We start from the raw sequence: 25453 nt of genomic DNA, 5'->3' as shown, positions 1-25453 counted from the left end.
GGGGAGGCTGGTGTGGGGCTGTGGGGAGGCGTGAGGGCTGCTGAGGCTGGGTCCGAGCATGCTGGTAGAGAGGGGCCAGGGGGGCGGTGTGGCAGGAGCAGGAGGGGGTTGTGAGGGGCTGGAGGCTCACCTGGTGGTGGGCAGAGAAGGCAGGAGAAGGCTTGAGGAGAAGCGTGGCAGGGAGAGAGGCGCTGGGCCGGCTTTTATGCTGCTCCCGCAGGGGCGGCACAGCCTTGGCCCAGCCCTGTCAGCTGGCGGCAGCTTTGAGGAGTTCTCATTTAGGAGCATTTCCATGGAATTTGTGTGTTGTGGCATATTGGAGACATGAGCAAAGCCCTGGAGAGTTGTGGTGTCAGCAGTGAGGTCACCCCGTGTCCCTCGTGTGCTGTGGTTTGTGAGTGTGTTGTGAGGAGCAGCCCCATTCCCTCACAACCCTGCCAGCTTGCTTTGGCTCTGGAGGTGTACCCTTGGTGAGGAGCTGCCCCTTCCATTGCATTTGCTCCTTGCCCATCTTTCTCCCAGCTGGCTCAGCCTGTCCTTAGGTTGGGCCTTTCTCACTGGCTTTGCTCTGGGATGGGCTCGTTTACGCCCCAGGCTCACAGGGCTTGTGCTCCCCAATGAGAAGTCTGGAAAGAGGTTGTGGGGTACTACAGGCCTTTCAGTCTGACCTAAGTGCCAGGGAAGTTTCTGGAGCAGGTCACTTTGAGTGCCATCACATAGCACTTGTAGGACAAGGAGGGGATCTGGCCCAGCCATGATGGGTTTGGGAAAGGCAGGTGCTGCTTGAGCAAGGTGAGCTCCTTGTAGGCCAAGGTGAGCCTCTGAGTGGGTGAGGTGGGGTGTGTTTTCCTTTCCACAGTGCTCCCTTTCCGTGTGCTCCTCTTGCTGACGTGTCCTTGTGGCGGCAGCTTTGAAGGGAGAGTTGGTATTTGGGAGGTTGTGCCTGGAATGTGCTTGTGGGGGCACTTGGCAGGTGCAGACACTGCCCAGGAGAGGTGGGGTGTCCTCTGTGAGGTCACCTGATGTCACTCCCGTGCTGTGGGTTTGTGGAGTTCTGGGATTCCATGTCCTGCCCTTGAGGCCGTGCCCGTCTGACTTGGTGGCAGCTTTGATGAGTTGGGATTTTGGAGAGTTGGATGGTTGGATGTGTGTCAGGGAGGGCTGAAGAAACAGAAAGGCCAAGGAAACTGGTGGTGTCATCAGTGAGGTCCCCCCGTGTCCCTGGTGTGCTGTGGTTTGTGGGGACCTGGTGAAGATGAGGCCCCAAAGGCTGCCAGGCAGAGCTGCCCCCCTGGAGCCCAGGGCAGAGTTTGCAGGGGGTTTGTCAGGCGAGCAGTGAGTGTTGCTGGGCAAGGGGAAGCCCTGCAGGAAGGTTTGCTGTGTCACTGGGTGCACCTGTGCCCTCAGGGCCTGAGGTGCTGCAGCCAGGAATGCTGAGGGAGCTGCCTGATGTGCTGGGGAGGCCACTCTGCTCCTCTTGCCATCAGCTGCTCATGGTGCCAGTGCCTGGGAGCGCTTCCTGAGGGCTGAAAGAGAGCTCCTGGCTTGGTTTGTGGAGGAAGAGCAGCAGTGACTCCCTGGCTAACTGGCATGTGGTCAGGCTGCCCTCATTGCCAGGGTTACGGTCCCTTGGCATCTCTCACATTTACAGGACATGATACTCTCTCATTGAAACTGTATTTCGTGACCTCATTTTGAAAAGCAATAAACAAACAACAGAGTGGGTTTGGTCCCTTTTTGCCCAGGCTGGTCTGTGACATCAGTTCACTGGTTCACCATTCAGGCCATAAGCTTTCATAACTTATAAGCCCTAATTCTTAATATCTTTTTCTTGTGAGGAAAAACCTGTAATTACCAGAGGAGGCTCAATGTGCTTCTCTCTCCTTGCCTGTCCTGCTGTGGGTGTTCCTGAATCCTATGGAGAAGCCTCAGAGCCTGAGCAGAGCAGCTGCTGGTGGATCTGCTCCAGCTGCTTTTGTGGCTGAACTGATGTTCTGAACCTTACACACTGGAGGTTTGACCTCCCCCATTTCCATCAGGATCATGGATTAAGTGCGAGCTCTGCAAGTCTGTGGATGACACCAAGCTGAGTGTTGTGGTTGTTTGTCGAGGGGGAAGGGATGGCAGCCAGAGGGGCCTGGAGAGGCTGGGGAGGAGGACCTGTGTGATGCTCCTGGAATTCAAGAGGGCCAAGAGCTTGTGGGTTGTGTGAGTCCCTAACAGGGCTCCAGGCGGGTGGTGGCTGGTTTGAGAGCAGCCCTGTGGAGAAGGCTTGGAGGGTATTGGTGAGTGAAGAACTGATTGGGAGCCAGGAACGTGTCCTGGCAGCCCAGAAAGCCCCCGTGTGCTGGGCTCCTGGCCACAGTGTGGGCAGCAGGGAGAGGGAGGGAATTGTGCCCCTCTGCTCTTTTCTGGGGAGATTGGAGTTGTGCGTTCAGCTCTGGGAGCCTGAGGAGAAGGAAAGCAGGGAGCTGTTGGTGGGAGGGCTGGATGAGGACGGTGGAGTCCTGGCACTGCCTGACACAGGGCTCGTTGCAGCTGTTGGCCAGTGGGGTGGGTCCGCAGGGGCGGCAGAGGTCGTAGCAGGCCATGGGTGTGGTGTGGAGGGGCCCTGGGAGGGCAGGCAAGAGAAGGTGAGAGAAGGTGAGAGCAGAGAGGGGTGTGAGGCAGGTGGGGGCGGTGGGGGTGCTCGGGGCGGTGTTGCAGGAGGGCTGGTCAGTGGGGAGGCTGGTGTGGGGCTGTGGGGAGGCGTGAGGGCTGCTGAGGCTGGGTCCGAGCGTGCTGGCCGAGAGGGGCCAGGGGGGCGGTGTGGCAGGAGCAGGAGGGGGTTGTGAGGGGCTGGAGGCTCACCTGGTGGTGGGCAGAGAAGGCAGGAGAAGGCTTGAGGAGAAGCGTGGCAGGGAGAGAGGCGCTGGGCCGGCTTTTATGCTGCTCCCGCAGGGGCGGCACAGCCTTGGCCCAGCCCTGTCAGCTGGCGGCAGCTTTGAGGAGTTGTTTTTTGGGAGGGTTATTTTTTTGGATGTGTGTCAGGGCGGACTGAAAAAACAACCCGAGCCCAGGAGAGATGTGATGTCATCATTGAGGTGATTTTGTGGCCCTCGTGTTCTGTGGTTTCTGGATATGTTGTGGATTGTGGATCCTCTTGTTCTGTGTGGCTGGATGTCCATCAGTCATTGTGTTGCACCCAGGAATGCTGAGGGAGCCATTTGATGTCCTGGGCAGGCCACTCTCTATCAGCTTACCAAGCTCTGCCGCCCCTGCGGACCCACCCCGCTGGCCAACAGCTGCAACGAGCCCTGTGTCAGGCAGTGCCAGGACTCCACCGTCCTCATCCAGCCCTCCCCCGTCCGCGTCACCTTCCCAGGGCCCATCATGACCTCCTTCCCCCAGAGCTCCTTCGTCGGATCCACCGCAGGGGCTGCCCTGGGCACGGAGCTCAACGTCCAGGGACAGCCCATCTCCGGCGGCTTTGGGGCCGGAGGCTACGGCCTGGGCTATGGCCGTGGCTTTGGCTACGGCCTGGGAGGCCTGGGCTGCTCTGGCTTGGGAGGACTGGGTTGCTCGGGCACCTGCTGAGGGCCCTCCACAACTTCCCTCACACCACGAGCTCCGGCTCTGCCAAAATCTGCTACAACACAAGTACCTCAGCTGATGGTTGCCCTACTGCACCTCAGACCTTCTCCCTTCCACTGTCTTCTCTGCCCTTTCACTCTTTCTCTCAATAAAGTTCTCCGGCAGCAAATCATGACAGGCCTCCTCATCCTTTCTTTTTCCATGCCTCCTAGAACTTCATTTGCCACAGAGCTCTGGTGACAGATGCCATCAGATGGGTGGGAAAGGGACCAGCTCTCTCCTAGGAAATATTTCACAGGGATCAACAGAGACTGGTACAGAAGGGCCTTCCACAATGGGACACAAACTCTTCCCTTGCCCAAACACAGCCTTGGACACACCACCCACACCTCGCACACAAACTCCCAGTCTGGGCTGCCTTCAGTCTCCATGGACACCGGGAGCTCCAGCCCTTCATCATCCCCAAGGCTCTACTCTGCATCCCACCAACAGCTCCCTGCTTTCCTTATCCTCAGGCTCCCAGAGCTGAACACACAACTCCAATCTCCCCAGAAAGGAGCAGAGGGGCACAATCCCCTCCCTCTCCCTGCTGCCCACACGGTGGCCAGGAGCCCAGCACACGGGGGCTTTCTGGGCTGCCAGGACACGTTCCTGGCTCCCAGTCAGTTCTTCACTCACCAACACCCTCCAAGCCTTCTCCAAGCTGCTCTCAAACCAGCCACCACCAGCCTGGAGCCCTGTTAGGGACTGACACAACCCACAAGCTCTTGGCCCTCTTGAATTCCAGGAGCATCACACAGGTCCTCCTCCCCAGCCTGTCCAGGCCCCTCTGGCTGCCATCCCTTCCCTCTCGACAAACAACCACAACACTCAGCTTGGTGTCATCCACAGTCTTGCAGAGCTCGCACTTAATCCATGATCCTGGTGGAAATGGGGTAGGTCAAACCTCCAGTGTGCAAGGTTCACAACATCAGCTCAGCCACAAAAGCAGCTGGAGCAGATCCACCAGCAGCTGCTCTGCTCAGGCTCTGAGGCTTCTCCATATGATTCAGGAACACCCACAGCAGGACAGACGAGGAAAGAGAAGCACATTGAGCCTCCTCTGGTAATTACAGGTTTTTCCTCACAAGAAAAAGATATTAAGAATTAGGGCTTATAAGTTATGAAACCGTATAGCCTGAATGGTGAACCAGTGAATTGATGTCACAGACCAGCCTGGGCAAAAAGGGACCAAACCCACTCTGTTGTTTGTTTATTGCTTTTCTTAATGAGGTCACGAAATACAGTTTCAATGAGAGAGTATCACGTCCTGTAAATGTGAGAGATCCCAAGGGACCGTAACCCTGGCAATGAGGGCAGCCTGACCACATGCCAGTTAGCCAGGGAGTCACTGCTGCTCTTCCTCCACAAACCAAGCCAGGAGCTCTCTTTCAGCCCTCAGGAAGCGCTCCAGGCACTGGCACCATGAGCAGCTGATGGCAAGAGGAGCAGAGTGGCCTCCCCAGCACATCAGGCAGCTCCCTCAGCATTCCTGGCTGCAGCACCTCAGGCCCTGAGGGCACAGGTGCACCCAGTGACACAGCAAACCTTCCTGCAGGGCTTCCCCTTGCCCAGCAACACTCACTGCTCGCCTGACAAACCCCCTGCAAACTCTGCCCTGGGCTCCAGGGGGGCAGCTCTGCCTGGCAGCCTTTGGGGCCTCATCTTCACCAGGTCCCCACAAACCACAGCACACCAGGGACACGGGGGGACCTCACTGATGACACCACCAATTTCCTTGGCCTTTTTGTTTCTTCAGCCCTCCCTGACACACATCCAACCATCCAACCCTCCCAAATCCCAACTCATCAAAGCTGCCACCAAGGTCAGACGGGCACGGCCTCAAGGGCAGGACATGGAATCCCAGAACTCCACAAACCCACAGCACAGGAGTGACATCAGGTGACCTCACGGAGGACACCCCACCTCTCCTGGGCAGTGTCTGCACCTGCCAAGTGCCCCCACAAGCACATTCCAGGCACAACCTCCTAAATACCAACTCTCCCTTCAAAGCTGCTGCCACAAGGACACGTCTGCAAGAGGAGCACACGGAAAGGGAGCCCTGTGGAAAGGAAAACACACCCCACCTCACCCACTCAGCGGCTCACCTTGGCCTACAAGGAGCTCACCTTGCTCAAGCAGCACCTGCCTTTCACAAACCCATCATGGCTGGGCCAGATCCCCTCTTCGTCCTGCAAGTGCCGTGGGATGGCACTCAAGGTGACCTGCTCCACAACCTTCCCCAGCACTCAGGTCACACTGAAAGGCCTGTAGTTCCCCACATCCTCTTTCCAGCAGGTCTTCTACATGTCCATCACCTTTTCTAACCTGGGACCTCCCTGGTCAGAATCATTAGAGCTCCAGGAACCTCTGCAAGGAGATCATAAAGTCATCACAGAAGGGTTAAAGATCATCCAGATCCAGACCCTGCCATGGGCAGGGACACCTTCCACTACACCACGTTGTTCCAAGCCCTGTCCAGCCTGGTCTGCAACACTTCCAGGGATCCAGGGGCAGCCACAGCTTCTCTGGGTGACCTGTGCCAGGGCCTCCCCACTGTCCCAGGGAAGAACTCCCAACATCTCAGCTCAACCTCTCCTCCTCTACTTTCAAGCTGTTCCCTTCTGTCCTAGCACTGCCTGTCTCTGTAGGAGATCATCTTGCTCAACCCAACAGGCTCAAGTAGGGACAGCTTGAGCAGGTGTCTAGGACCATGTCTAGGCAGGTTTTCAACACCCAGACATCATTTCCTCTTCTGTTCGCTGGCACTAAAGACAAAAGACCAACAACCAGCTCCTCACAATCTACGTTCAGGCACTCAGAGAGAGCCAGAAAGTCTCCCTTCAGCTTTTTTGATCTAAAATCTAAGAAGCCAGGGTTCAGACAATAAATCCGCAGAACTCATGTTCTCCATGTTCCTCAGAAGCTCTTCTTTAGATGCGTCACTGAGGAGCGCAAGCCCTGGGACCCCAGGGTGTAAACGAGCCCATCCCAGAGCAAACCCCGTGAGAAAGGCCCGACCTAAGGACGGGCTAAGCCAGCTGGGAGAAAGGTGGGCAAGGAGCAAATGCAATGGAAGGGGCAGCTCCTCACCCCGAGCACACCTCCAAAGCCAAAGCAACCTGGTAGGGTTGTGAGGGAATGGGGTCACTCCTCACAACATACCCAGAAACCACAACAAATGACAGCACACGGGATGACCTCACTGATGACACCCCGCTTTTCCAGTGCTTTGCTCATGTCTGCAAAATGCCACAACACTCAAATTCCATGGAAATGCTCCCAAATCCCAACTCCTCAAAGCTGCCGCCAGCTGACAGGGCTGGGCCAAGGCTGTGCCGCCCCTGCGGGAGCAGCATAAAAGCCGGCCCAGCGCCTCTCTCCCTGCCACGCTTCTCCTCAAGCCTTCTCCTGCCTTCTCTGCCCACCACCAGGTGAGCCTCCAGCCCCTCACAACCCCCTCCTGCTCCTGCCACACCGCCCCCCTGGCCCCTCTCTGCCAGCACGCTCGGACCCAGCCTCAGCAGCCCTCACGCCTCCCCACAGCCCCACACCAGCCTCCCCACTGACCAGCCCTCCTGCAACACCGCCCCGAGCACCCCCACCGCCCCCACCTGCCTCACACCCCTCTCTGCTCTCACCTTCTCTCCCCTTCTCTTGCCTGCCCTCCCAGGGCCCCTCCACACCACACCCATGGCCTGCTACGACCTCTGCCGCCCCTGCGGACCCACCCCGCTGGCCAACAGCTGCAACGAGCCCTGTGTCAGGCAGTGCCAGGACTCCACCGTCCTCATCCAGCCCTCCCCCGTCCGCGTCACCTTCCCAGGGCCCATCATGACCTCCTTCCCCCAGAGCTCCTTCGTCGGATCCACCGCAGGGGCTGCCCTGGGCACGGAGCTCAACGTCCAGGGACAGCCCATCTCCGGCGGCTTTGGGGCCGGAGGCTACGGCCTGGGCTATGGCCGTGGCTTTGGCTACGGTCTGGGAGGCCTGGGCTGCTACGCCAACAGGGGCTGCTCTGGCATCTGCTGAGGCCCCAAACAACTGCCCCAACACCAACTACCCATGACCTGGAAGTCAGCACAAGTAACAGGGATTCATCTCCTTGCCCAAGCTGTCCAATGGGCTCAGCACTTCCAGCTCCTGCTCGCAGGGCTCCAAGCAAGGAAGCAGCCAAGGGGACAGCCTGCGCTGCCTGCAAACATGGCCATGAGCTCGGGGCTCTGGCAAAATCTGCTACAACAGAAGGACATCAGCTGATGGTTGCCCTACTGCACCTCGCACCAGATCCCTTCCACTCTTTTCTCTGCCCTTTCACTCTTTCTCTCAATAAAGTTCTCCTGCAGCAAAACATGACAGGCCTCCTCATCCTTTCTTCTTCCAAGCCTCCTAGAACTTCATTTGCCACAGGGCCCTGGCAACAGGTGCCATCAGAAGGGTGGAAAAATGACCAGCTCTCTCCTAGGAAATATTTCCCAGGGATCAACAGAGACTGGTACAGAAGGGCCTTCCACAATGGGACACAAACTCTTCCCTTGCCCAAACACAGCCTTGGACACACCACCCACACCTCGCACACAAACTCCCAGGCTGGGCTGCCTTCAGTCTCCATGGACACCGGGAGCTCCAGCCCTTCATCATCCCCAAGGCTCTACTCTGCATCCCACCAACAGCTCCCTGCTTTCCTTCTCCTCAGGCTCCCAGAGCTGAACACACAACTCCAATCTCCCCAGAAAGGAGCAGAGGGGCACAATCCCCTCCCTCTCCCTGCTGCCCACACTGTGGCCAGGAGCCCAGCACACGGGGGCTTTCTGGGCTGCCAGGACACGTTCCTGGCTCCCAGTCACTTCCTCACTCACCAATACCCTCCAAGCCTTCTCCACAGGGCTGCTCTCAAACCAGCCACCACCAGCCTGGAGCCCTGTTAGGGACTGACACAACCCACCAGCTCTTGGCCCTCTTGAATTCCAGGAGCATCACACAGGTCCTCCTCCCCAGCCTGTCCAGGCCCCTCTGGCTGCCATCCCTTCCCTCTCGACAACCAACCACAACACCCAGTTTTTTGTCATCCAGACTCTTGCAGAGCTCGCACTTAATCCATGATCCTGATGGAAATGGGGTAGGTCAAACCTCCAGTGTGCAAGGTTCAGAACATCAGCTCAACCACAAAAGCAGCTGGAGCAGATCCACCAGCAGCTGCTCTGCTCAGGCTCTGAGGCTTCTCCATATGATTCAGGAACATCCACAGCAGGACAGGCGAGGAGAGAGAAGCACATTGAGCCTCCTCTGGTAATTACAGGTTTTTCCTCACAAGAAAAAGATATTAAGAATTAGGGCTTATAAATTATGAAAGCTTATGGCCTGAATGGTGAACCAGTGAACTGATGTCACAGACCAGCCTGGGCAAAAAGGGACCAAACCACCTCTGTTGTTTATTGCTTTTCTTAATGAGGTCACGAAATACAGTTTCAATGACAGAGTATCATGTCCTGTAAATGTGAGATCCCAAGGGACCGTAACCCTGGCAATGAGGGCAGCCTGACCACATGCCAGTTAGCCAGGGAGTCACTGCTGCTCTTCCTCCACAAACCAAGCCAGGAGCTTGGCTCTCTTTCAGCCCTCAGGAAGCGCTCCCAGGCACTGGCACCATGAGCAGCTGATGGCAAGAGGAGCAGAGTGGCCTCCCCAGCACATCAGGCAGCTCCCTCAGCATTCCTGGCTGCAGCACCTCAGGCCCTGAGGGCACAGGTGCACCCAGTGACACAGCAAACCTTCCTGCAGGGCTTCCCCTTGCCCAGCAACACTCACTGCTCGCCTGACAAACCCCCTGCAAACTCTGCCCTGGGCTCCAGGGGGGCAGCTCTGCCTGGCAGCCTTTGGGGCCTCATCTTCACCAGGTCCCCACAAACCACAGCACACCAGGGACACGGGGGGACCTCACTGATGACACCACCAATTTCCTTGGCCTTTTTGTTTCTTCAGCCCTCCCTGACACACATCCAACCATCCAACCCTCCCAAATCCCAACTCATCAAAGCTGCCACCAAGGTCAGACGGGCACGGCCTCAAGGGCAGGACATGGAATCCCAGAACTCCACAAACCCACAGCACGGGAGTGACATCAGGTGACCTCACAGAGGACACCCCACCTCTCCTGGGCAGTGTCTGCACCTGCCAAGTGCCCCCACAAGCACATTCCAGGCACAACCTCCCAAATACCAACTCTCCCTTCAAAGCTGCCGCCACAAGGACACGTCAGCAAGAGGAGCACACAGAAAGGGAGCACTGTGGAAAGGAAAACACACCCCACCTCACCCACTCAGTGGCTCACCTTGGCCTACAAGGAGCTCACCTTGCTCAAGCAGCACCTGCCTTTCCCAAACCCATCATGGCTGGGCCAGATCCCCTCCTTGTCCTACAAGTGCTATGTAATGGCACTCAAAGTGACCTGCTCCAGAAACTTCCCTGGCACTTAGGTCAGACTGAAAGGCCTGCAGTACCCCACAACCTCTTTCCAGCCTTCTCACTGGGGAGCACAAGCCCTGTGAGCCCGGGGTGTAAACAAGCCCATCCCAGAGCAAAGCCAGTGAGAAAGGCCCGACCTAAGGACAGGCTGAGCCAGCTGGGAGAAAGGTGGGCAAGGAGCAAATGCAATGGAAGGGGCAGCTCCTCACCCCGAGCACACCTCCAGAGCCAAAGCAAGCTGGCAGGGTTGTGAGGGAATGGGGCCTCTCCTCACAACACCCTCACAAACCACAGCACACGAGGGACACGGGGTGACCTCACTGATGACACCCCAACTCTCCAGGGCTTTGCTCATGTCTCCAATATGCGACAACACACAAATTCCAGGGAAATGCTCCTAAATGAGAACTCCTCAAAGCTGCCGCCAGCTGACAGGGCTGGGCCAAGGCTGTGCCGCCCCTGCGGGAGCAGCATAAAAGCCGGCCCAGCGCCTCTCTCCCTGCCACGCTTCTCCTCAAGCCTTCTCCTGCCTTCTCTGCCCACCACCAGGTGAGCCTCCAGCCCCTCACAACCCCCTCCTGCTCCTGACACACCGCCCCCCTGGCCCCTCTCTGCCAGCACGCTCGGACCCAGCCTCAGCAGCCCTCACGCCTCCCCACAGCCCCACACCAGCCTCCCCACTGACCAGCCCTCCTGCAACACCGCCCCGAGCACCCCCACCGCCCCCACCTGCCTCACACCCCTCTCTGCTCTCACCTTCTCTCACCTTCTCTTGCCTGCCCTCCCAGGGCCCCTCCACACCACACCCATGGCCTGCTACGACCTCTGCCGCCCCTGCGGACCCACCCCGCTGGCCAACAGCTGCAACGAGCCCTGTGTCAGGCAGTGCCAGGACTCCACCGTCCTCATCCAGCCCTCCCCCGTCCGCGTCACCTTCCCAGGGCCCATCATGACCTCCTTCCCCCAGAGCTCCTTCGTCGGATCCACCGCAGGGGCTGCCCTGGGCACGGAGCTCAACGTCCAGGGACAGCCCATCTCCGGCGGCTTTGGGGCCGGAGGCTACGGCCTGGGCTATGGCCGTGGCTTTGGCTACGGCCTGGGAGGCCTGGGCTGCTCTGGCCTGGGGGGCCTGGGCTGCTCCGGCACCTGCTGAGGGTTCTTGCCATCACAGCTGACACCCCCTGCACCTGCCCTTCTCACTCTTGCACCAATATCTCCTGCAAGCAAAGCACCTCGGCTGATGGTCGTCCTACTTGCACCTCACACCTCGCCCATCCCACTCCCTGCTCCTGTCTCTTCACTCCTTTGACTCAATAAAATTCTTTTGCATCAAAGTCTCTCTGGTCTCCTCTTTCTCATTCCAGTGGTTTTACATCCTCACTCAGTACAAGGCCAGGGCTCTACAGCCAGTGAGAATCTGGAAAAAGGCCACAACACCTTTCTTAGCAAATCTGTCACCAGCACTAACACAGACGGGCAATGGAACAGGGGTGGAGGGGCCCTGCCACAACATGGCACAAACCCATCACCTGCCACACCAAAGGCTTCCACACAACAAGGCTCTCCTGCACACACCTCTGCCAAAGTCTCTCTGCGCCAGCACACACTGCACAAACTCTCTTCCCCACCACGACTCTTCAACCTGCCCAGCACAGACACAACATCAGCCACTTGGCCAGGATGCAGTGCAAGTGCTTCAACCCTCCTGCTCAAACCAACCCCGCAAGAGCAGCTTGGCCAGGACCATGGCCAGTTCAGCGTTACAGCTCCAGGCACACAGACTCCACCTCCTCTGCCACTCTCTGACCTCCCTCACACACAACAAGCCTTGTCTTCTTTGCCCATGCAATTCCATCTGTTTCCCTTGTGTCCAGGGCCCCTTGTCCTGCCCGTGTGTTCTGCTGACAAGAGCTGGGCTCCCTCCACTTCAGTCCCTGCCAGCAGGGATTCACACACACTCAGGACACTCCCCTGGCCAGCCCTGTCTCCTCCTGCCAGTCCCAGCTCTCTCAGCCTCTCCTCTAGCCAACATCCTCTGGCCTCTTTACAATCTTGATGCTCCTGAACTGCTCTGCATTCCCCAAATCCATCAGCTTCTTCCACTGGGGAGCCCAGCACTGCCCACAGACCTCACATGGCACATCACCAGTGCTGAGGAGGCAGCAAGAGTCACCTCCCACTGCTTGATCACACCTTGCCCAATCCTCACCTGCAGACTTCTGACCCCTTTTCCCAGAAAGTTTCATGGTCACCTCTTGGGCCATTGGTTCTCCACCAGGAACACAAAATCTGGTCGTAATAAGAGATTAATTCTGTGAAAACAGTTGATCCAGTTGATCTCCAGCCTTTCCTCCTATCTGGGCTGACCCCTCCCCACAAACAGGACTTTGCCCCTGCCCCTGCTCAACTCCAGGACGTGGCCATGGCCATCACCACTCATCTTTGCAGTCTTGTCCCAATGGATGCAGCTCCTGGGCTACAGCACTGCACACTTGTTCCCATCTGCACTTTGGCACACTCAGCCCAAGGCTCTGGGCCCAGCCCTGCACACACTTCTCACCCCACCACACTGGCCACTGACACAGCTCAGCCTTGTTTGCACTCTCTGGCATCACGCAAATGCTTGTGTCCAACAACCCTGGACACCTCCAAATCCTCTTGCTGCCCCTCAGACAGAAAAGAAGCCCAAAGCAGAGACCTCACTCCCTGCCACTCAGCCCAGGACAGGGCCCAAAAGGCCCCAGGTATCAAAACCTTCAAAGCAGGAGGGGCACCAAAACCCCCAGAGAGCACAGTCAGCAGGAAAAGTCAGGTCCAGTGTCAGGCTTAGCCAGGTGGAAGCAAAGGGGAGAGGAATGGAAGGTGAGGGAAGGGGCAACACGTGTGAAACACCAGAGCAGCCTGACAGGGATAGGGATGCTTTGGGGCCCCTCCTCACAACACACCCCCAAACCACAGCACACCAGGGACATGGGGGCACCTCACTCATCACACCTCACCTCTCCAAAGCTTTGCTCACACCTTCAGCCCTCCCTGACATGCACCATCAACTCCAGACTTTGCCCTCAAATACTCACAGTTCAAACCTGCTGCCAAGGTCAGATGGACACGGCCTCAAGGGCAGGACATGGAATCACAGAATTCCACAATGGAATGCCTTTCTTCTGACAGAGGAGGAGAGAGAAGCATGTCACCTTTCCTCTAGGAAATAGAGTTATATGCTGACAGGTACAGGATGTTACTACCTATTAGTTTTCTTATGCCTTATAACTTAAGAAATCCCGTGGCTTGAATGCAGAAGGAGGGAATTGATGGCACAGACCAGGCTGGGCAAAAGGGGATCGAGCCCTGTTGGGTGTTTTTTTATTGCATTTCTCCAGGAGGTCAAGAAATACACTTTAAATGACAGAGTACGTTGTCCTGTAAACTTGAGAAATCCAAAAGGACCATAACAACGGGAAAAGTTCAGCCTGAGCAGCCTCTGGTTTTCCAGTTCCTCTCTCTGGATCCCATTCAAGAGACAAGGCCATGAGCTCTCCTTCATTCATCAGGAAGTGCTCCCAGGCACTGTGACCTTTCCAAGGTCATGCAGAGTGGCCTCCCCAGGACATCAAATGCCTCCCTCAGAATTCCTGCGTTCTAAACATTGACTGATGTACGTCCAGCACACAGAACAAGACGGGGCCCCGCCGGCACAAAGAACCCACAAACCACAGCACACCAGGGCTACAGGCTGACCACACCAATGGCACCCACCTGCCAAAGCTTTGCTCACATCTCCAGCCCTGCCTGACACGCACTTGGCAGGCAAATCCTCCCAAACACAACACTCACCTCAAAGCTGCCACCAAGGTCACATGGACACAGCCTCAAGGGCAGGACACGGAATCACAGAGGTGATTCCTCAAAGGAATGTCTGCACCAGGACACAAAAGGAGAGAGCAGCACACCAGCTCTCTGCCAGCAATTAGTGGTTTTTGCTCACAGCAGCACAAGGTTGAGACTGACAGGTTACAAGTTCTAGAACCTCATGGCTTGAATGTGGAAAAAGGGAATGGAAATCCCAGACCAGCCTGGGCAAAAAGGGATCAAGCCCTGTTGGGTCTTGGTTTATTGGATTTCTTAATCAGGCCCCAAAATACAGTTTAAATGAAAGAGAACATTGTTCTGAAAATTTGAGACATCCAAATGGAGCACAACAATGGAACAAGTTCAGTCTGAGCGGCCTCTGGTTTTCCAGATCCTCTCTCTTAATCCCATTCCAGAGACAAGGGCAGGAGCTCTCCTTCATCCATCAGGAAGGGCTCCCAGAAGGAATGACCATGGCAAGCTGATAGAGAGTGACCTCCCCAGGACACCAAATGGCTCCCTCAGCATTCCTGAGTGGAACACAATGACTGATGGACATCCAGTCACACAGAACAAGAGGATCAACAATTTTCAACACATCCACAAACCACAGCACACGAGGGCCACAAAATCACTTCATTGATGACATCACACCTCACCTGAGCTCAGGTTGTTTATTCAGTCCTTGTTGACACACATCCAACAGTCCAACCCTCCCAAATCCCAACTCCTCAAAGCTGCCGCCAGCTGACAGGGCTGGGCCAAGGCTGTGCCGCCCCTGCGGGAGCAGCATAAAAGCCGGCCCAGCGCCTCTCTCCCTGCCACGCTTCTCCTCAAGCCTTCTCCTGCCTTCTCTGCCCACCACCAGGTGAGCCTCCAGCCCCTCACAACCCCCTCCTGCTCCTGACACACCGCCCCCCTGGCCCCTCTCGGCCAGCGCGCTCGGACCCAGCCTCAGCAGCCCTCACGCCTCCCCACAGCCCCACACCAGCCTCCCCACTGACCAGCCCTCCTGCAACACCGCCCCGAGCACCCCCACCGCCCCCACCTGCCTCACACCCCTCTCTGCTCTCACCTTCTCTCACCTTCTCTTGCCTGCCCTCCCAGGGCCCCTCCACACCACACCCATGGCCTGCTACGACCTCTGCCGCCCCTGCGGACCCACCCCGCTGGCCAACAGCTGCAACGAGCCCTGTGTCAGGCAGTGCCAGGACTCCACCGTCCTCATCCAGCCCTCCCCCGTCCGCGTCACCTTCCCAGGGCCCATCATGACCTCCTTCCCCCAGAGTACCTTCGTTGGATCCACCGCAGGGGCTGCCCTGGGCACGGAGCTCAACGTCCAGGGACAGCCCATCTCCGGCGGCTTTGGGGCCGGAGGCTACGGCCTGGGCTATGGCCGTGGCTTTGGCTACGGCCTGGGAGGCCTGGGCTGCTCTGGCCTGGCAGGCCTGGGCTGCTCTGGCATCTGCTGAGGCCCCAAACAACTGCCCCAACAACAACCACCCAGGACCTGGAAGTCACCACATGGAACAGGGATTCATCTCCACCCCAAGGCTCTCCAGTGGGCTCAGCACTTCCAGCTCCTGCTCTCAGGGCTCCAAGCAAGGAAGCAGCCAAGGGGCCAGCCTGCACTGCTTGCAAACATGGCCCAGCTCCCTCCTCCTCTTCTCCCCCTTCCTTTTCTCCAGTGCCCCTTCGGCTCTGGCCAGTCCCCTCTGCTGCAAACACCTTCTCACAAGCCACACACCAGCGGTCACCTCCGCTGGGCTGCTCCCAAGAAGGGGAGCAGTAAGACCTCAGGGCTCTGGACAAATCTTCTTCAAGGGAAGGACCTCAGCTGATGGTCGCCCTACTTGCACCTCAGACCGGATCCCTTCCCCTGGCTGCTCCTTTCTTTTTACTCTTTAGTCTCAATAAAGTTCTCCTGCATCACAGCCTCTGATGTCTTCTCTTAATTTTTTCTTCCCATGCTCTTACACTCTTAAGGAGTACAATGCCAAGGCTCATGAGGCCATTGGGGTGGGTGGAAAAGGGTCACAAGACCTTTCTTAACAATTGTGCCACCAGCACTAACACATAGACTGGCACAGGGTGGGGGGCCTTCCAAAATATGGCACAAACCCATCACCTGCTACACCAAAGGCTTCCACACAACAAGGCTCTCCTGCACACCCCTCTGCCAAAGTCTCTCTGGGTCAGCACACACTGCACAAACTCTCTTCCCCAGCAGGATTCTCAAACCCTTCAGTAAACACAGTTACAAGATCATTCAGTTTGGCAAAAACTCTGGAGAGCAAGTGCTTCACCCCTCTTCACAAGCAGAGCCAGAGAGAGCAGCATTTCCAGGGCCGTGGCCAGTTCACTTTTAGATATCTCAGGATAGAGACTCCACAACCTCTACCACAGTATGAACACCCTCAAACTACCTTCTTTGCCCATGGAATTCCATTCATTCTCACTTCTGCTCATGGCCACCTCTTCTGCTACTGGGCAGGACTCTCAAGAGCCAGGCTCCCTTCCCTTCGTTCCTGCCATCACGGATTCATACACACCTAAGATGACCCAGGGCACATTTTTGACTCCTCACTAAGTGTTCCCAACTTTCTCACCCTCTCCACTTGTGAAAAGCTCCTGCACCCCTTCAAAACCCCTGTGGCCCTACACTGCTCTTGAGTCACTCAGTCCAGGATCCTTTGGTTCTCCACCATTACCACAAGGTCCATCTCTGCTGGGTTGCTTCCTGTCTAATTGCTCCCCAGCCACTGCTGCCACAAGGAAGAGTCCTCTGCAGAAACAGGACTTGGCCTTTCCCTGCTGAATTCCATCAGATTCATCTCTGTGCAGTGCTGGAAAATCAGGTCCCTCCCTCAGCACTCCAGGTTTCACCCCACCTTTCCCCAGGGACTATTGCACACCCAGTCACACAACCCCCCTCTCTGGGGGGATCCCTGAAACCCCCACACTCCCTGGCACCCCCAGCCCAGCCCTGCACTGGCCCAGCTGCCTCTTGCCTGCCAGGCCCTGCAGCCCCAGCAACGCCCAGACACACATCCCCTTCCTGCCTCCCCTCCTCTTCCTCCCCAACACCTCTGCTGCCCTGGGGGACAACCCTCAGCACACTCAGCTCCCCTGCATTTCAGCAGCTGCTGGCACTCAGCACAGCTCCTGGCAGGCTGCAATCAGCCCAACTCAGCCCCACTTAGCAAAGGCACTCAGGGAAGATGCAGGCAACTGCAAACCTGTCCCTCTATCCGCAGCACCTGCAAAATTGGGCAGAAGATCCTACAGGGTGCAACTGGAAGGCTTTGAAAGGACAATGCAACCATCAGCAACAGTCAGGGGGGGCTCACTAAGGGAAAGTCTCTCCTGCCTCATTTCATATCCTTCCATGTTTATGCCCCTCCACTCACACATGAAGGGAATGTGGTGGATGCAGTTTGTTGGGCTTTTAGTCAGGTTAATGCTCCTGTTCCTCACTGCACCCTCCTGGACAAGACAATTGTCCAGCTGTGGAGGAGCAGCACAGGCAGCAGTGGGGGAAGCCCTGGGGGATGACAGAGCTCCAAGGGGGACAGTGACTGGGGCTCCATCTGCCTGCTGACCCATCCCCAGCGCTGGGCCCCAGGGCTCCAGGGCAGCGCCACTTCTCTCCCACACTTTGATCCATGCTCTGCAAGCAGGACAAGTGGCCAGCAAGAGCCAAAGGCCATTGTGCAGCCACTGTCCCCTGCAAATTGCCCTCTCCTGAAGGCTCTTCCTTTCCCCTGGTAGTGTGGTCAGAATAAAGGAATGGATGGAAATGGTGTAAGACCAAAGCTCCAGCCTGGAAGGTTCAGAACATCAGCTCCCCCAAAACAGTTCCTGAAGCAGATCCACCAGCAGCAGCTGCACTGCTGAGGCTTTCACACTTCCTCGGATCCTACAGGAACACCCATACCATGACAGAGGTGTAAAGAGGAGCCCACTGACCTTCTAATAGCAGTAATTGGTTTGGCTCAGAGCTGCAAGATATCAAAACTTACAGGTTCAAGAAAACCTTATGATAAAAATACAGGATACGTAAATTAAGGTCATAGACCAGCCTGGGCAAAAAATTTATCCAGCCTGAGTTTGCTGTTTGGTCACTGGATTATTCATGAGCTGAAGAAACACAGTTTAAATGACAGAATCTGCTGCTAGGCGACATTGGAAGATCCAAATGGAACATAACAGTGGGTAGGAGCTCACCCTGACCAACCTTGAGTTTTCCAGATCATCCCTCTCATTCCTGTTCAAGACAGGGGGAGAATGAGCTCTCCTTCAGCCATCAGGAAGTGCTCCCAGGCACATCCTTTCCAGGCTACGGGAGAGTGACCTCCCAGGAACAAAAAGCAGCTTCCTCAGCATTCCTGGGTGCAGTAAAAAGATTTATTTACATCCAGTTACACAGAAGAGGATTCACTCTGCACAATGGAACCACAAACCACAGCAGACGAGTGCAATGAGGTAACCTCACTAATGACACCTCTGCCTGCAAAGCTTCACTCAGGTTTACAAACCTCCCTGAAATGCACTTCCCATGCAAATCCTCCCAATTACAGCTCAATCTCAAAAGTTGCCGCCAAGGTCAGATGGACACGGCCTCAAGGGCAGGACATGACATTGCAGAGGTGGGGACAGAAAACAGCGCCCAGCTCAGGACTGGCCAGGCTGGGCCAGGCAAGAACTGCTGCCTGAGAAATGCCCCAAGGGCTGGGCCAAGGCTGTGCCGCCCCTGCGGGAGCAGCATAAAAGCCGGCCCAGCGCCTCTCTCCCTGCCACGCTTCTCCTCAAGCCTTCTCCTGCCTTCTCTGCCCACCACCAGGTGAGCCTCCAGCCCCTCACAACCCCCTCCTGCTCCTGCCACACCGCCCCCCTGGCCCCTCTCTGCCAGCACGCTCGGACCCAGCCTCAGCAGCCCTCACGCCTCCCCACAGCCCCACACCAGCCTCCCCACTGACCAGCCCTCCTGCAACACCGCCCCGAGCACCCCCACCGCCCCCACCTGCCTCACACCCCTCTCTGCTCTCACCTTCTCTCCCCTTCTCTTGCCTGCCCTCCCAGGGCCCCTCCACACCACACCCATGGCCTGCTACGACCTCTGCCGCCCCTGCGGACCCACCCCGCTGGCCAACAGCTGCAACGAGCCCTGTGTCAGGCAGTGCCAGGACTCCACCGTCCTCATCCAGCCCTCCCCCGTCCGCGTCACCTTCCCAGGGCCCATCATGACCTCCTTCCCCCAGAGCTCCTTCGTTGGATCCACCGCAGGGGCTGCCCTGGGCACGGAGCTCAACGTCCAGGGACAGCCCATCTCCGGCGGCTTTGGGGCCGGAGGCTACGGCCTGGGCTATGGCCGTGGCTTTGGCTACGGCCTGGGAGGCCTGGGCTGCTCTGGCTTGGGAGGCCTGGGATGCTCCACCTGCTGAGGGCCCTCCACAACTTCCCTCCCACCACAAGCTCCGGCTCTGCCAAAATCTGCTACAACACAAGTACCTCAGCTGATGGTTGCCCTACTGCACCTCAGACCTTCTCCCTTCCGCTGTTTTCTCTGCCCTTTCACTCTTTCTCTCAATAAAGTTCTCCTGCAGCAAAACATGACAGGCCTCCTCATCCTTTCTTCCTCCAAGACTCTTAGAATTTCATTTGGCACAGAGCTCAGGCAACAGATGCCCTCAGATGGGTGGGAAAGGGACCAGCTCTCTCCTAGGAAATATTTCACAAGCCTCAACAGAGACTGGTACAGAAGGGCCTTCCACAATGGGACACAAACTCTTCCCTTGCCCAAACACAGCCTTGGACACACCACCCACACCTCGCACACAAACTCCCAGTCTGGGCTGCCTTCAGTCTCCATGGACACTGGGAGCTCCAGCCCTTCATCATCCCCAAGGCTCTACTCTGCATCCCACCAACAGCTCCCTGCTTTCCTTCTCCTCAGGCTCCCAGAACTGAACACACAACTCCAATCTCCCCAGAAAGGAGCAGAGGGGCACAATCCCCTCCCTCTCCCTGCTGCCCACACTGTGGCCAGGAGCCCAGCACACGGGGGCTTTCTGGGCTGCCAGGACACGTTCCTGGCTCCCAGTCAGTTCTTCACTCACCAACACCCTCCAAGCCTTCTCCAAGCTGCTCTCAAACAAGCCACCACCAGCCTGGAGCCCTGTTAGGGACTCACACAACCCGCAAGCTCTTGGCCCTCTTGAATTCCAGGAGCATCACACAGGTCCTCCTCCCCAGCCTGTCCAGGCCCCTCTGGCTGCCATCCCTTCCCCCTCGACAAACAACCACAACACTCAGCTTGGTGTCATCCACAGTCTTGCAGAGCTCGCACTTAATCCATGATCCTGATGGAAATGGGGGAGGTCAAGCCTCCAGTGTGCAAGGTTCACAACATCACCTCAGCCACAAAAGCACCTGGAGCAGATCCACCAGCAGCTGCTCTGCTCAGGCTCTGAGGCTTCTCCATATGATTCAGGAACACCCACAGCAGGACAGGCGAGGAGAGAGAAGCACATTGAGCCTCCTCTGGTAATTACAGGTTTTTCCTCACAAGAAAAAGATATTAAGAATTAGGGCTTATAAATTATGAAAGCTTATGGCCTGAATGGTGAACCAGTGAACTGATGTCACAGACCAGCCTGGGCAAAAAGGGACCAAACCCACTCTGTTGTTTGTTTATTGCTTTTCTTAATGAGGTCACGAAATACAGTTTCAATGAGAGAGTATCATGTCCTGTAAATGTGAGAGATCCCAAGGGACCGTAACCCTGGCAATGAGGGCAGCCTGACCACATGCCAGTTAGCCAGGGAGTCACTGCTGCTCTTCCTCCACAAACCAAGCCAGGAGCTCTCTTTCAGCCCTCAGGAAGAGCTCCAGGCACTGGCACCAGGAGCAGCTGATGGCAAGAGGAGCAGAGTGGCCTCCCCAGCACATCAGGCAGCTCCCTCAGCATTCCTGGCTGCAGCACCTCAGGCCCTGAGGGCACAGGTGCACCCAGTGACACAGCAAACCTTCCTGCAGGGCTTCCCCTTGCCCAGCAACACTCACTGCTCACCTGACAAACCCCCTGCAAACTCTGCCCTGGGCTCCAGGGGGGCAGCTCTGCCTGGCAGCCTTTGGGGCCTCATCTTCACCAGGTCCCCACAAACCACAGCACACCAAAGACACGGGGGGACCTCACTGATGACATCACCAATTTCCTTGGCCTTTTTGTTTCTTCAGCCCTCCCTGACACACATCCAACCATCCAACCCTCCCAAATCCCAACTCATCAAAGCTGCCACCAAGGTCAGATGGGCACGGCCTCAAGGGCAGGACATGGAATCCCAGAACTCCACAAACCCACAGCACAGGAGTGACATCAGGTGACCTCACAGAGGACACCCCACCTCTCCTGGGCAGTGTCTGCACCTGCCAAGTGCCCCCACAAGCACATTCCAGGCACAACCTCCCAAATACCAACTCTCCCTTCAAAGCTGCCGCCACAAGGACACGTCTGCAAGAGGAGCACACGCAAAGGGAGCACTGTGGAAAGGAAAACACACCCCACCTCACCCACTCAGAGGCTCACCTTGGCCTACAAGGAGCTCACCTTGCTCAAGCAGCACCTGCCTTTCCCAAAATGATCATGGCTGGGCCTGATCCCCTCCTTGTCCTACAAGTGCTATGTGATGGCACTCAGGGTGACCTGCGCCAGAACCTTCCCCAGCACTCAGGTCACACTGAAAGGCCCGTAGTTCCCCACATCCTCTTTCCAGCCTTCTTTGGATGCGTCACTGGGGAGCACAAGCCCTGTGAGCCCGGGGTGTAAATGAGCCCATCCCAGAGCAAAGCCAGTGAGAAAGGCCCAAACCAGGGACAGGCTGAGCCAGCTGGGAGAAAGGTGGGCAAGGAGCAAATGCAATGGAAGGGGCAGCTCCTCACCCCGAGCACACCTCCAAAGCCAAAGCAACCTGAAATGGTTGTGAAGGAATGGGGCTGCTCCTCACAACACACCCAGAAACCAAAACAGGAGGGACACGGGGTGACCTCACTGATGACACCTCAACGCTCCAGTGCTTTGCTCATGTCTGCAAAATGCCACAACAATCAAATTCCATGGAAACGCTCCCAAATCCCAACTCCTCAAAGCTGCCGCCAGCTGACAGGGCTGGGCCAAGGCTGTGCCGCCCCTGCGGGAGCAGCATAAAAGCCGGCCCAGCGTCTCTCTCCCTGCCACGCTTCTCCTCAAGCCTTCTCCTGCCTTCTCTGCCCACCACCAGGTGAGCCTCCAGCCCCTCACAACCCCCTCCTGCTCCTGCCACACCACCCCCCTGGCCCCTCTCTGCCAGCACGCTCGGACCCAGCCTCAGCAGCCCTCACGCCTCCCCACAGCCCCACACCAGCCTCCCCACTGACCAGCCCTCCTGCAACACCGCCCCGAGCACCCCCACCGCCCCCACCTGCCTCACACCCCTCTCTGCTCTCACCTTCTCTCACCTTCTCTTGCCTGCCCTCCCAGGGCCCCTCCACACCACACCCATGGCCTGCTACGACCTCTGCTGCCCCTGCGGACCCACCCCGCTGGCCAACAGCTGCAACGAGCCCTGTGTCAGGCAGTGCCAGGACTCCACCGTCCTCATCCAGCCCTCCCCCGTCCGCGTCACCTTCCCAGGGCCCATCATGACCTCCTTCCCCCAGAGCTCCTTCGTTGGATCCACCGCAGGGGCTGCCCTGGGCACGGAGCTCAACGTCCAGGGACAGCCCATCTCCGGCGGCTTTGGGGCCGGAGGCTACGGCCTGGGCTATGGCCGTGGCTTTGGCTACGGCCTGGGAGGCCTGGGCTGCTCTGGCCTGGCAGGCCTGGGCTGCTCCGGCACCTGCTGAGGGTCCTTGCCAACACAGCTGACACCCCTGCACCTGCCCTTCTCACTCTTGCACCAATATCTCCTGCAACCAAAGCACCTCGGCTGATGGTCGCCCTACTTGCACCTCACACCTTCTCCCTTTCACTGGCTGCTCCTTTCTTTTTACTCTATTGTCTCAATAAAGTTCTCCTCCATCACAGCCTCTCATGACTCCTTGTCATTTTTTCTCCCAGTGGTCTCACAAACTCCCTTGGCACAAAGCCAGGCCTCAACAGCCCATTGGGGTGGCTGCACAAGAGCCACAAGATCCTTCTTAACAACTAGGACACCACCACCAACACACAGACTGGCACAGCTTGAGGGTCCTTTCTGAGCAGGGGACCAGCCCATCTCCTGCTACACCAAAGGCTTCCACACAACACTGCTCTTACATCCCTCCCATTTGTTCCTCTTGTCTTTTCACTCTTTTGTCTCAATAAACTTCTCCTGCATCAAAGCCTGAGACGCCTCTTCCTCCTTTATTCTACCAGGGCTTTTCCAACTTCACCCCCTACACAGCCAGGCCTCAACAGGCCATTGGGGTGGGTGGAAAAGGGCCACAAGACCCCTCCTAGGAAATATCTCACCACCACCACCAGCAGCACTGACTGGCTCCTGAGGGTCTGTCACAAAGTTACACCAGCCCATCAGTCATCACACTCAGGCTTTGACATGACAACGCTCCCTGGCACACCCCAACCCTTTGCTCCCACCCCAAACACCTCCAGGCCCTCTTACACCATCTCCCCTCACAGACACGTCCCAGGACCACCCACACAAGGCCCCATGTCCTTGTCCCCTCGTGCTCCAAGGACCTCGGGGAACCCATGCAGGCTGTCCAGCTCACCACCCACCCTTCCACAGGGTCCTCAGCTCACCCAGCTCTGGGCCCTTGTTGCACTGTCCCTCTGGCTGCCCGCTCCCCATTCCTCCTGCCTGGGAGTCCCTGGGCCAGGATCTCCCCTTGTTGTGGGTCTTCAACTGATCCCTGGTGGAGATGCCCCGGCCACCATCCCCTGCTCACTGCAGGGCCCCACAGGGACCCATTCCGGGGGTCTCTGCACCACCAGCCTCCCTCTCCAGGGGCCCTGCATCACCTGTGCACGTGACCCCAAGCCCCCATCCCTCTGCTCTCACGTCCCACAGCAAGTCCCCTTTGGGAGGTCACCGTCACTGGGCATTCCTCAGGCACAGCCTGGAGACCTTGGAACCAGGGGCAGGGACAAGCCTGGGACCCTGCTCTGCTGACAATTTGGGGCTCTGCAGGGTTGGGGTTGATCTTTGCAGGACACCAAGTGCCCACCAAGCCCCCCCTGATTGTAGTAAATCCTCCTGAAGCACTTTGTGGATAAATCAAGGATAAATCAAGGATTAAGTGCCACTAGACCTTCTTACATTTTTTTTGCTTCCCCACTCTCCACATAAATAATTCAAAATTAATTATAATTTCATGGTAATCTATTAACATTTATTACATGTTTCATCCATGTAGTGGGTTGGACTTAATGGTCCTGGAGGTCTTTTCCAACCCTAATGATTCCATGATGTGATTGTGAGTAACAAAGTGGTCCCTGTTTATCAAACTCTATATTAATTTAATTTAATAAAATTAAACTAATTATTAATAAATTTAATTTAATAAAATTAAATTAATAATTAATAAATTTAATAAAATCCAATAAATAATTTAATAAAACTCAATTAATAAAATTAAATACTTAATCATGTTTAATAAAATGTAATTAAGTGTAACTTATATCAAACCACCTTTTGCTGATGCAACTTTTCCACGTCCTGTGGACTCACCATTTCCCCTGAGGGGTTGGACAACACCTCTTGTTGCCTTTTCCACCCCTCACTGCTTGTAAATCCGTGGATAAAAGTACTCAGAGATCCTCCCTATGGGATTCAACAAGGAATATCAACCCCAACAGGGAGGGGCAACATCCTGATTAAATAACCCCACCCTCAGACCAGCTGCAGACAATAAATACATGAACAGACCCTACAAGCAGCTGATGGAGAAGGAAAAATAAGCCCCTGAAGATAAAAAAAAAAAAAAAACAAACCTCCTGTTCTGAGTAAATAGTTTTTTAATAATTAAAACTATTATCTTTTAATATTTTTAAGTTATTTAAAAGCTCGGAACGACTGTCAACCCCCCCCACCCCCCCCAGGGATTAAACAAGAGGGGGAATTAAAGGAATAAATGAGCTTTTGTTTGGAAAAACCCCTCTGGAAGAGCTCCATCCCGGTTTAGCCACATCTCCTTGGCACTTGCGGGGTGGAAATATCCCTGGGCCCACCTCCTGGGTTTATCCTGCTGGGATTCAAACAGCAAAAAAGGTGCTGGAACAGGTTTTCCAGAGAGGTTGTGGATTCCACGTCTCTGGAAGTGTCCAAGGCCTGGTTGGAACAACTTGGGATAGTGGGAGGTGTCCCTGCCTGTGGCAGGTGAGGCTGGATGAGCTTTAAGATCCTTTCCAGCCCAAAATATCCCGGTTTTCCCTCGGTTACTCAAGGCTTGAGCGGCTTTTCCTGTTTATTTTCATGGAATCACGGAACAGTTTGGGTTGGAAGTGACCTTTCAAGGTCGTTTTCCTTCACTGGGGGCTCTCCCGGAG

General features: G+C 56.4%; 5 protein-coding genes across 5 annotated transcripts; all 5 read left to right on the top strand.

Moving 5' to 3' along the window:
* The first annotated feature begins 58 nt into the window (after positions 1-58).
* On the top strand, positions 59-3576 carry LOC135405726 (feather keratin B-4-like). Its single transcript, XM_064640318.1, has 2 exons — positions 59-64; positions 3223-3576. The coding sequence occupies exons 1-2, from the start codon at positions 59-61 to the stop codon at positions 3574-3576; spliced, it is 360 nt and encodes a 119-aa protein (XP_064496388.1).
* A 3231-nt stretch (positions 3577-6807) lies between these two features.
* On the top strand, positions 6808-7754 carry LOC135413738 (feather keratin B-4-like). Its single transcript, XM_064653848.1, has 2 exons — positions 6808-7046; positions 7286-7754. The coding sequence occupies exon 2, from the start codon at positions 7306-7308 to the stop codon at positions 7642-7644; it is 339 nt and encodes a 112-aa protein (XP_064509918.1). The 5' UTR covers positions 6808-7046; positions 7286-7305; the 3' UTR covers positions 7645-7754.
* A 2744-nt stretch (positions 7755-10498) lies between these two features.
* Positions 10499-11330, top strand: LOC135413685 (feather keratin B-4-like). Its single transcript, XM_064653711.1, has 2 exons — positions 10499-10626; positions 10866-11330. Exon 2 carries the CDS (start codon positions 10886-10888, stop codon positions 11228-11230), a length of 345 nt encoding a protein of 114 aa, XP_064509781.1. The 5' UTR covers positions 10499-10626; positions 10866-10885; the 3' UTR covers positions 11231-11330.
* Positions 11331-15053: 3723 nt separating this feature from the next.
* Positions 15054-15398, top strand: LOC135405709 (feather keratin B-4-like). The gene has a single exon (XM_064640316.1). It carries the CDS (start codon positions 15054-15056, stop codon positions 15396-15398), a length of 345 nt encoding a protein of 114 aa, XP_064496386.1.
* A 7066-nt stretch (positions 15399-22464) lies between these two features.
* LOC135405694 (feather beta keratin-like) lies at positions 22465-22809 on the top strand. Its single transcript, XM_064640315.1, has one exon. The coding sequence runs from the start codon at positions 22465-22467 to the stop codon at positions 22807-22809; it is 345 nt and encodes a 114-aa protein (XP_064496385.1).
* The last annotated feature ends 2644 nt before the right edge of the window (positions 22810-25453 follow it).

Source organism: Pseudopipra pipra, chromosome 1 (genome assembly GCF_036250125.1).
Source record: "Pseudopipra pipra isolate bDixPip1 chromosome 1, bDixPip1.hap1, whole genome shotgun sequence".
Lineage (NCBI taxonomy): Eukaryota > Metazoa > Chordata > Aves > Passeriformes > Pipridae > Pseudopipra > Pseudopipra pipra.
Note: the sequence above shows the minus strand (reverse complement) of the source record. Positions and strands in the feature narration are given on the sequence as shown.